This window comes from Leucoraja erinacea, chromosome 12 (genome assembly GCF_028641065.1).
Source record: "Leucoraja erinacea ecotype New England chromosome 12, Leri_hhj_1, whole genome shotgun sequence".
Lineage (NCBI taxonomy): Eukaryota > Metazoa > Chordata > Chondrichthyes > Rajiformes > Rajidae > Leucoraja > Leucoraja erinaceus.
The window spans coordinates 5,800,746-5,812,998 of NC_073388.1; the positions used below are offsets into that span (position 1 = coordinate 5,800,746).

Genomic DNA, 12,253 nt, shown 5'->3' on the forward strand with positions numbered 1-12,253 from the left:
TACGCAACTTTCTCAGCGACTGCTGGCACCCGTCATAGGTTGCTGCAGGTCGCCGAACATTTTCGACATGTTGAAAATCCAGCGGCGACCAGAACAAGGTACGCCTCTTTGGGCGACTACTCACGACCATACAGGCTTCACCCCGCGACATGTCACCAGGATGTTGCTTGTATGGTCGTGAGTCGTCTCCTCAGTCGCCCAAAGAGGCGTAACATCTTTCTGGTCACCGCTGGATTTTCAACGCGTTGAAAATTTTCGCCGACCAGCGACGGCCTATGATGGGTGCCGGCAGTCGCCGAAAAAGTTGCGTAAGTGGGACAGGCTCATTAGGAGCACCTGTCCTATCCATGTACCTGTCGAAATGTCTCTTAAATGTCATGATGGTACCTGCCTCAACCACCTCCTCCAGCAGCTCGTTCCACCCCTCAGGTACCTATTAAACTTCCCCCCCCCCCCCTCACCTTTCCCGTGGTGGATAAAAATGCTGGAGAAACTCAGCGGGTGAGGCAGCATCTATGGAGCAAAGGGATAGGCGACGTTTCAGGCCGAGACCCTTCCTGTAATGGGACGACTAGATCTGTGCACGATATTTCAACAGTGGCCCAACCACAGTCCGACAGAGATGCAACAATAGATTGCCATGAAACAATATACGACTGTATAAATACATACTCGATCAGTGTGGGTGTCGGGAGTTGTGGGGAAGAGGCAGGGGAATGGGGTTGAGAGGGAAAGACGGATCAGCCATGATTTGAATGGCGGAGTAGGCTTGATGGGCCGAATGGCTTATTTCTGCTCCTATGACTCAGTTTAGTTTAGTTTAGAGATACAGCACGGAAACAGGACCTTCGGCCCACCGAGTCCGTGCCGACCAGCGATCACCCTGTACACCAGCACTATCCTACACACACTCGGGACAAGTTACAATTTTCACCAAAGCCAATTAACCTACAAACCTGTGGGAGGAAACCGGAGCACCCGGAGTAAACGCACGCAGTCACAGGGAGAACGTACGCACTTCAGGCAGCACCGGAAGTCAGGATTGAACCCGGGTCTCTGGCGCTGTGAGGCAGCAACTCTACTGCTGTGCCACCCTGCCGACTTATGAACTTATGATATAAAGAAGGGTCCAAGAAGGAACTGCAGATGCTGGAAAATCGAAGGTACACAAAATTGCTGGAGAAACTCAGCGGGTGCAGCAGCATCTATGGAGCGAAGGAAATAGGCGACGTTTCGGGCCGAAACCCTTCTTCAGAAGGATTTCGGCCCGAAACGCCGCCTATTTCCTTCGCTCCATAGATGCTGCTGCACCCGCTGAGTTTCTCCATATAAAGAAGGGTCGTTTTCTTGTGCGGGGATCGCTGGACGGCACGGATGCGGTGGGCCGAAGGGCCCGTTTCAGCACTGTATGTCTAAACCAAACAAAGTCATAGGAGCAGACGGAGGCCATTCGGCCCATCGAGTTGTGCCGACGTATGAAAGGGGGAGATATACACAAAATGCTGGTGTAACTCAGCGGGACAGGCAGCATCTCAGGAGAGAAGGAATGGGTGACGTTTCTGGTCGAGAACCTTCTTCAAACTGAAATTTACGGGGACGGGAAACGAGAGATATAGACGATGATGTAGAGAGATATAGAACAATGAATGAAAGATATGCAAAAAAGTAACTTTAATAAAATAAACAGGCCATTGTTAGCTGTGTGTTGAGAATAAAGGAGAGGCCATTTAAGACTGAGATGATAAAAAACTTTTTCACCCAGAGAGTTGTGAATTTATGGAATTCCCTGCCACAGAGGGCAGTGGAGGCCAAATCACTGGATGGATTTAAGAGAGATAGATAGAGCTCTAGGGGCTAGTGTAGTCAAGGGATATGGGGAGAAGGCAGGCATGGTATGAGAATAGAAGTTGAGTATAGAAGTTGGGATGTAATGCTAAAATTGTACAAGGCATTGGTGAGGCCAATTCTGGAGTATGGTGTACAATTTTGGTCGCCTAATTATAGGAAGGATGTCAACAAAATAGAGAGAGTACAGAGGAGATTTACTAGAATGTTGCCTGGGTTTCAGCAACTAAGTTACAGAGAAAGGTTGAACAAGTTAGGGCTTTATTCTTTGGAGCGCAGAAGGTTAAGGGGGGACTTGATAGAGGTTTTTTAAATGATGAGAGGGATAGACAGAGTTGACGTGGAAAAGCTTTTCCCACTGAGAGTAGGGAAGATTCAAACAAGGGGACATGACATGAGAATTAAGGGACTGAAGTTTAGGGGTAACATGAGGGGGAACTTCTTTACTCAGAGAGTGGTAGCTGTGTGGAATGAGCCTCCAGTGAAGGTGGTGGAGGCAGGTTCGTTTTTATCATTTAAAAATAAATTGGATAGTTATATGGATGGGAAGGGAATGGAGGGTTATGGTCTGAGCGCAGGTATATGGGACTAGGGGAGATTATGTGTTCGGCACGGACTAGAAGGGTCGAGATGGCCTGTTTCCGTGCTGTAATTGTTATATGGTTATATGATTATATGGGTTATTGATTGGGGACGATCAACCATGATCACAATGAATGGCGGTGCTGGCTCGAAGAGCCTCCTCCTGCACCTATTTTGTATGTTTCTATGTTGGGTGAAAACGAGAAGCTGGTGCCACTTCGGTGGGGGAGGGACGGAGAGGGAGGGAATGTCGGAGTTACTTGAAATTAGTGAAGTCAATGTTCATACCGCTGGGGTGTAAGCTGCCCAAGTGAAATATGATTAAGAGTTTAAGAAGGAATAGCAGATGCTGGAGAAACTCAGCGGGCGAGGCAGCATCTATGGAGTGAAGGAAATAGGTGACGTTTCCTGAAGAATGGGGTTCGACCCGAAACGTTGCCTATTTCCTTCGCTCCATAGATGCTGCCTCACCCACTGAGCTTCTCCAGCATTTTTGTCTACCAAGTGAAATATGAAGTGCTGTTCCTCCAGTTTGCACTGGACCTCACTCTGGCAATGGAGGAGGCCCAGGACAGAATGGTCAGAGTGGGAATGGAAGGGGGATTTGAAATGCTGAGCCACCGGGAGATCAGGTTGGTTAAAACAGACTGAGGCTCAGTTCAGGTGTTCAGTGAAACAACCACTCCGGCAATGGAGGAGGCCCTGGACAGAAAGGTCTGAGTGGGTAGACACAAAAAGCCAGAGTAACTCAGCGGGACAGGCAGCATCTCTGGAGAGAAGGAATGGGCGACGTTTCGGGTCGAGACCCTTCTTCAGATTGGTTAGGGAGAAGGGAAGAAATTGGAGGAGCAGCACCTAATATTCCGCTTGGGCAGTCTGCACCCTAGCGGCATAAACATTGAATTCTCCAATTTCCGGTAGCCCTTGCTGTCTCCTCCCCTTCTCAGCTCTCCCTCAGCCCTCGGGCTCCTCCTCTTCCCTTTTTCTCTCTTCTCCCCACCCTCCCCACCCACCTTAGTCTGAAGAAGGGTTTCGTCCCGAAACGTTGCCCATTTCCTTCGCTCCATAGATGCTGCCGCACCCGCTGAGTTTCTCCAGCACTTTTGTCTACCGGGGAAAGGAACGAAGTGGTTGAAGAGAGACATACCCAGCACCCACGGCAATATCATCCACTCGACGATAGTCGGGGGCGGCCCCTGCATGTGGAGGTCGGTCTTGACGATGTGCTGGGAGGCCAGGAGGAGCAGGAAGAGGAAGGTCAGGTAGGAGCCCGTGTGGCAAATGAACTTGATGAAGGGGTTCTTGATGAAGAGCCCCAGCCTGCTCTTGGGAGCCGCCAGGTAGACGGCGGAGAGGACGGGAAAGAGGAAGCCGATGGTGACGCAGGTCAGAAGCTTCACCGCCCAGTGTCGCCGGCGCCATCCCGGGAAGCCGTCGTACCACAGCGTGGCCAACAGCTGCTGGCAGTTGGGCTGGGCAACAAACTGCGGAGAAAATCAAAAATGAGGACAGTCCATTCAAACACCATATAGACAATAGACAACAGGTGCAGGAATCGGCCATTCGGCCCTTCGAGCCAGCACCGCCATTCAATGTGACCATGGCTGATCATCCACAATCAGTACCCCGTTCCTGCCTTCTCCCCATATCCCATGACTCCGCTATTTTTAAGAGCCCCATCTAACTCTCTCTTGAAAGTATCCAGAGAACCGGCCTCCACCGCCGTCTGAGGCAGAGAATTCCACAGACTCACAACTCTCTGTGAGAAAAAGTGTTTCCTCGTCTCCGTTCTAAATGGCTCACTCCTTATTCTTAAACTGTGGCCCCTGGTTCTGGACTCGCCCAACATCGGGAACATGTTTCATGCCTCTAGCGTGTCGAAACCCTTAATAATCTTCATCATTTTTTACTATCTTAAGTGTGTCGTGAGTCCGTGAAATATACGTCCTAACCTTCCCCAAGGAGTAATGGCTATTGAAGTTGGACTTTGAGACATAGAAACATATGCAGATGCAGGAGGAGGCCATTCGGCCCTTCGAGCCAGCACCGCCATTCATTGGGATCATGGCTGATCGTCCCCTATCAATAACCCGTGCCTGCCTTCTCCCCATATCCCTTGACTCCACTAGCCCCTAGAGCTCTATCTAACTCTCTCTTAAATCCATCCAGTGATTTGGCCTCCAATGCCTTCTGTGGCAGGGAATTCCACAAATTCACAACTCTCTAGGTGAAAAAGTTTTTTTCTCACCTCAGTCTTAAATGACCTCCCCTTTATTGTAAGATTGTGGCCCCTGGTTCTGGACCATTGTAAAGACTGCCATTATACATACAGATCAGCTATTATGGGTGGTGGAGTGGTAGAGCTGCTGTCTTACAGCTGCCGAATGGCCTCATTCTGATCCTATGACATGAATTCATCATTTCCAATATAGGGGTGAATACTATAATATTCTATAAATCAAATGGAGTATAGGTGAATGTGAGCCATGATTGTACCTATCTATTGTATAATTTGTGTGATTGGTGCAAAACAAAGAATTTCACCCTATCCAGCTACATGTAACAATAAAGTATTATTTTATTGCACTCATCAATGGCGGAAACGAGGGTTCTGTCACCACAACTGACAGGTCAAAGACATTTTGTCAAACCTCTAATGAAAACATTAAGAGTGTTTTCCTTCCACATGTATGGTCTGAACTGCTGAGTATTTCCTGTTTTTATTATCTGTAAGTTCCTGGTATATTCTGTCAAAAACCTTAAATCTTCACCCTGTGATCCTCCAACATTTTGTTAACTATTTCTCTCAAAGCTCTCGTTGTAAACCTGTCGTGATTGTATATACCTCCGTTACATCTCCTGTGTTCCATGGAGAACAAGCCTGCTCTCAAGGAAAGGCACAAAGTGCTGGAGTAACTCAGCTGAGGTCAGGCTGAGAACATGGATCGGTGGCGTTCCAGGTCGGGACCCTTCGTGAGTTTTCACCAATGTAGCACATCATCTCTGAATAAAAGGATGTACCTTTAGAAAGGAGATGAGGGGGAATTTCTTTAGTGAGAGGGTGGTGAATCTGTGGAATTCGTTGCCAGGGATGGTTGTGGAGGCAAAGTCATTCGGTATTTTTAAGGTGATGATTGATAGATTCTTGATTAGTGCGGGTGTCAGGGGTTATGGGGAGAAGGCAGGAGAATGGGGTTGAGAGGGAAAGATAGATTAGCCATGATTGAATGGCGGAGTAGACCCAATGGGCTGAACATGCACATTCACACACACACACACATGCACACAAACGTACACATGCACAGGCACACACACGTTTGCACACACATGCATATGTACAGACACACATAAGTTCACACTAATGCATACATACACACGTATACACAGACACATGTGCACACACGTGCATATCCCCACACACACATACTAACACACACACACACACGTACATACACTCACGCACACACACGCGCGCACTCACAGACATACTCACACACATGCAAAAACACACACACGCACACTTACACATACATGCACAAACACACACACACACACACACACACACACACACACGCACACTCACAGACATACTCACACACATGCAAAAACACACACACACACACTTACAAATACATGCACACACACACACACACACACACACACACACACACACACACACACACACACACACACACACACCACACACACACTGACATAGTTGGGTACCATACTGGTGCAGGCAGGCCCAGTGTGCTGTACCAGGGGGCTGTACCAGGAGTAGGCTTTCCCCGCTCCTGCCACCTACACCAGTCAGACCCCACCTACCTCTTTCTGGTGGTACTTGATTGCCACCTTGAGCTTAGCGAGGTCGTGGCACTTCTGTGGGTCCAGCTTTTCGCTCTGGTCATCGCGGTGGTTCAAGATGATCTCCAGCTCGTGAGAGCTCCGTGCCTGGTCCAGGAGGTCCTTGGCGAAGAGCTTGCACTGCAGCGACAACTCCTCGTACTCTGCCTTGAACTCGTTCTCCACCTTGCTGAGCTCCTTCAGCTCCCAGCCCAGCTGGAAGGCGGTGAGGATGGGGTCCTCGCTCGACAAGGCGATGAGCGACGGGCTGGCCAGCGCGCGGTAGATGTTGAGCCGCGACCTCGAGTGGCGGAGGCTGTCCACCTCCGAGCTGGAGACGCACTCCACGCAGTTGCACCTCACCTGATGCGGTCGGGGGATGGAGACCCCACCGTGTACCAGCAGCTTGATGATCTCATAATTATTGGTGTGCGCGGCAAGCATTATAGGCGTGATGTCCGGGGTGAACTCTGAGAACTGGGCATCCATGAGTAAAGGAGGAACCTGTGGAAAATAAAATATATATATTAGAACAGAGAGCCCTTCAGCCCACAATGTCAGTGTCAAACATAATCATTCAAAGTTCAAAGTAAACTTTATTGTCAATTCAAATAAATTGGATTGAAATTGCGTTTCCCCATACTCCAAATGTGCAAGTAATATTTATAACACAGACAGACAATATACCAATAAGATAGACAGTATACATTATTTAAAATATTCACAGTGTGCCAGACTGTGGTAAAATTTTGAGGTATGTTATTAAAGTGCAATAATAAAGGTGCAATATAGAAAAGTGCAAATAGCATACTGCAGACATTGAGTTAAAGTTAAATGTTCATGGAATTTTCTTGAGCGTGTTGAGTAATCTGATGGCCTGAGGGAAAAAGCTGTTTTTGAATCTGGTGGTTTTATTACTTTATTAGCCAAGTATGTTTTGCAACATACAAGGAATTTCATTTGCCAAGTCAGTCGTACCAATAAAAAGCAACAGAACACACAAAACACATTTTAACATAAACATCCACCACAGTGACTCCTCCACATTCCTCACTGTGTGATGGAAGGAGAAAAAATAGTTCAATGTCTTCCCTTCTTTCTCCTCCAGTGGTCGGGGGCCTCGAGCCTCCTGTTGACGGGATGATCTTGGCTCCCGTAGCCGGCGGTGGGCCTCCTCGACGGGGCGATCAAGCTCCTGCATTGGGGGGGAATCTCAGCTCCCCCGCGCCGGGCGATCTAACACCAGGTCGGGGCTGTTTGGAAGGTTGTACAGTTTTAGAGCTTCCCGACTCGGCCTCTCCCGAGACTGCGAGCTCCTTGATGTTAAAGCCCGCAGGCCGCAGTTGGAGGGTCGATCCCAGGCAAGGGATCGGCTCCGATGGTAAGTCCACGCTCCTGCGTTGGGGCTTAAAGTCAGTCCCGAGTCCATGATGCCGAGACCAACACATCTCAGCCTCAACATAGACACAAGATCCTGGACGCTCCTGCAGGCAGCATCTGGGAAGCTAAACGTTTTTGGGTCAGTCTCCGAGATGTCCATGATGGAAGAGACCAGACTGATTCCTCTCATAGACCTCAGTTTAGGATAGACACAAGATTACTGGAGTACAGGCTCATGCGGGACAGGCAGCATCTCAGCTGGATAGAAGGAATAAAACCGAGATGACGTTTTTTTCACACAGGGTGGTCGGACACAGCCTTCTCCAGACTGATGTCAGGGGGCATGGCGAGTGTTACATAGATAAGGAAGTGTAAGGTGTGAAAGCAGGACAGAGGGAATGGAGATCAAGAAAAATGTAGAATAGATCATTGTTGGGAAAAGATAAACAACAAAGCAAACAGAAAAAATGTAGTCGGAGACAGTAAGACTGGTCGGAGAACTGGAAACTCCGTAAAGACGGCACCCTTGGTCAGGATTGAACCCGGGTCTCTGCCGCATGCAAGCTATTAATCAATAGGTGTCTGCCACTATCAAAGCAAAAGAGCCTAATAGCCCTGTCCCACTGTACGAGTTCATTCCAAGAGCTCTCAAGAGTTTAAAAAAAATCAAACTCGTGTTAAGCACGGAGAATGAATGTAGCGGGTACGTCGGAGCTCGGGAACGTCTCTTAACGGCTCGTAACGTTAACGGCAGGTACCCGGGAAACGCGGTAAGCTCGGGAAGACTCGTGAAGATTTTTCAACCTGTTGAAAAATGTCCACGAGAGCCCCGAGTACCGACGGGTGGCCATTACCGTAAATCTCCGAGTTCGAATCAGGCAAACTCGGGAGAACTCTTGGAATGAACTCGTACAGTGGAACAGACAGGGATTTTACCTGAAGTGCTATAGATAGACAGATATTGATATAGGATTGTTTTGGTCAGTTGACCAGTGACCAAGGGAATGTGTGGGTGAGGGGCAGCATCATGCAATGAATCATGTGATCAAACTTAGAAGAACATATCCAATCATAAGGCCACAGGACCAGAAGACATAGGAGCAGAATTAGGCCATTCGGCCCATCAAGTCTATTCCGCCATTCAATCATGGCTGATCTATCTTTCCCCCTCAACCCCATTCTCCTGCCTTCTCCCCGGAACCCCTGACATCCGTACTGATCAAGAAAACACCTTACTAATCAAGAATTCTCAGAGCTAGTTAACCACACAAAGGACAAAGCATGTTATCTCATTAACAAGGGATTGTGAATAGTGACTCTTTCTTGCAGGTTTCCACACAACACACGCGACACGGTGGCGCAGCGGTAGAATTGCTGCCTTACAGCACTTGCAGCGCCGGAGACCGGGGTTCCATCCTGGCTACGGGTGCTGTCTGTACGGAGTTTGTACGTTCTCCCCGTGACCTGCGTTTTTTTTTTCTCCGAGATCTTCAGTTTCCTCCCACACTCCAAAGACGTACAGGTTTGTAGGTTAATTGGCTTTGTATAAGTATAAATTGTCCCTGGTGAGTGTAGGATGGTGTTAATGTGCGGGGATCGCTGGTCGGTGCTGGCTGGGTGGGCAGAACGGCCGGTTTACGCGCGGTATCTCTAAACTAAACATTTAGCAGAATTTTATTTTTATTTCTTCGTACAATGTCAGTTGACGAGAACAATGTTTGTTTCTGGGCACTTATTGTGAGTTTTCACGGGCGCAGCGGTAGAGTTACTGCCTCACAGCACCAGAGATCCAGGTTCGATCCTGACTACGGGTGCTGTCTGTACGGAGTTTGTACGTTCTCCCCGTGACCTGCGTGGGTTTTCTCCGGGTGCTCCGGTTTCCTCCCACACTCCAAAGACGTACAGGTTTGCAGGTTAATTGACTTTGGAAAAAAAAAGTGTAAATTGTCCCTAGTGTGTGTAGGATAGTGTTAGTCTACGGGGTGATTGCTGGTCGGCATGGACTAGTTGGACCGAATGGCCCACGTCCGTGCTGTATCTCTAATGGTCTGCACAGAGTAATGACAGCAAACAATTTATCAGCATTTGTAACATTAAAGATTTATATAATCAATGTCAAGATATAAATAATGAATATGCACAAATCCTTAACAAATCTCAATTAATTTAAATCATCTTACTCATTTTCCAGTTGCAAGAAAAAATATGAATATAGAATGACTGCATCATTTAAAAAGGTTTGCTGACGGTAAATTTATTAATGAATTTGGATTATTAATGATGGAACTATGGGAAGGATGGAAGCACGGAGGCGCAGCGGTAGAGTTGCTGCCTCACAGCGCCAGAGACCCGGGTTCGATCCTGACTACGGGTGCTGTCTGTATGGAGTTTGCACGTTCTCCCCGTGACCGCGTGGGTTTTCCCCACAGATCTCCGGTTTCCCCCCACACTCCAAAGATGCACCTCAGAACACATTTTACCAGGACGCATCACAGCTCGGTTTGGGAACAACTCCATCCAGGACTGCAAGAAATTGCAAGGAATTGTGGACCCAGCCCAGACCATCACACAAACCAACCTCCCTTCCATTGTCTCCATTTGCACCTCACGCTGCCTCGGCAAGGCCAGCAGCGTAAACATGGACGAGTCACACCCCGGCCACTCCCTCTTCTCCCCTCTCCCATCAGGCAAAAGGTGCAGAAGTGTGAAAACGCACACCTCCAGATTCAGGGACAGTTTCTTCCCAGCTGTTATCAGGCAACTGAATCATCCCACCACACCCAGAGAGCAGTCCTGAACTATCATCCACCACTTTCGTGAAACGTGGACTATGCTTGATCTGGCTTTACCTTGCGCTAAACGTTATTCCCTTATCATGTATCTGTACACTGTGAATGGGTTGATTGTAACCATGTATTGTCTTTCAGCTGACTGGATAGCACGCAACAAAAGCTTTTCACTGTACCTCGTAAAACGCAACATTAAACTAAACCGAGTCGTACAGGTTTGTAGGTTAATTGGCTTGGCATGAAAAAAAGTGTAAATTGGCTGTAGTTTGTGTAAGATAGTGTTAGTGTGCGGGGATCGCTGGTCGGCACGGACTCGGTGGGCCGAAGGGCCTGTTTCCGCGCTGTATCTCTGAACTAAGCCCGTGAGTGTGAGGTGGCAGCAACATTTCTTCATGCCTACTGATAATAATCAACTCCTGCCAACTCTAGACACATGTTATCACTGGGAAAATTGATGCCAAACTCCCTGAGGGATGCGTTGCAGAAAATGGATCTGCTCTCAATACTCATCACATGTCCCTTTTCCCACTCGCACGGGGAATTTTACATTGGAACAAAACACACTTACGTCTTTAGAATGGGTTTGAATATGGCTTTAATCTAGCAGCAGACTACCAGAGACCATATGCCATACCCCTATCGAAGCTTCTTCATGGTCTGTCTAAACCACCCCTTGCTTATGTTCCGGGAGATGTCACCAAATCCATCTTCTCAGAAAAATAACGACACCGCTGAGATTTGCCATCCACGTTAAGGTGCGGCACGGTGGCGCAGCGGTAGAGTTGCTGCCTCACAGCGCCAGAGGCCCGGGTTCGATCCTGACCATGGATGTTGTCTGTACGGAGTTTTGTACGCTCTCCCCGTGACCTGCGTGAGTTTTCTCCGGGTGCTCCGGTTTCCTCCCGCACTCAGCTTCCTAGGCTAATTGACTTTGGTAAAATTGTAAATTGTCCCTAGTGTGTGTGTGGGACAATGTTAGCTTGCGAGGATCGCTGGCCGATCGCTGGTCACTGAACCGAAGGGCCTGTTTCCGCGCTGTATCTCTAAACAAAAATTTAAACGTTACATTCAAAATATTTATAAGGAAGCAGGGTGGAGTTAGCAAATTTTAATATGCCTCTGGATGCTAAAAGCCTTAATCCATGTTTATACAATAACATCTTAGGTGATGCTGGCTAATCAGTGGTCTTAAGAGATGAAGAGTCATAGTCATACAGTGTGGATTCAAGAACCTTAAGACATAGGTTTAAGATGATGGGGGGGTGGGGGAATTTAACAGGAACTTGAGGGGAAACGAAGGGTGTAAGTGTATGGAACGAGCTGCCGGAGAAGGTGGTTGAGGCAGATGCCATCACCATGTTTCAAAAACATTTGGTTTCCGCCCAACATGCCCCATCTACACGAGCCCCACCTTGTTGCATTTGGCCCATGTTCTTCTAAACCTGTCCTAGCCATGTAACCTGTCCAACATTTAATGCATTTCGTTGTCTCTGTACTGTACACTGACAATGACAATTAAAATTGAATCTGAATCTGAACATGGTTCTTGAGCTGTGAAGAACATGGACATTTAGTTTAGTTTAGAGATACAGCAAGGAAACAGGCCCCACCCAGTCTGCACCGACCAGCAGTCCCCACACACTAGCGCTATCCCACACAAAGTAGAGAGATTTTTTTTAAACCGACCCAGTTAACCTACAAACCTGTACGTCTTTGGAGTGCGGGAGGAAACCGAAGATCTCGGAGAAAACCCACGTTGGTCAAACTGTGTACAGGCAGCACCCGTAGTCAGGATCGAACCTGGGTCTCGGGCG

The 12,253-nt window shown here is 48.1% G+C and overlaps 1 protein-coding gene across 1 annotated transcript in view; it reads right to left on the reverse strand.

The window, feature by feature from the left end:
- The window catches only part of LOC129702022 (short transient receptor potential channel 5-like), an 81,581-nt gene that overhangs the window by 33,458 nt on the left and 35,870 nt on the right, over positions 1 to 12,253 (reverse strand). Inside the window, exons 3-4 of the mRNA XM_055643518.1 lie at positions 6,253 to 6,774; positions 3,575 to 3,911 (exon numbers count right to left, since the gene is read on the reverse strand). Of these exons, the coding sequence (XP_055499493.1) occupies positions 3,575 to 3,911; positions 6,253 to 6,774 (859 nt within the window). The remainder of the gene's footprint in view (positions 1 to 3,574; positions 3,912 to 6,252; positions 6,775 to 12,253) is intronic.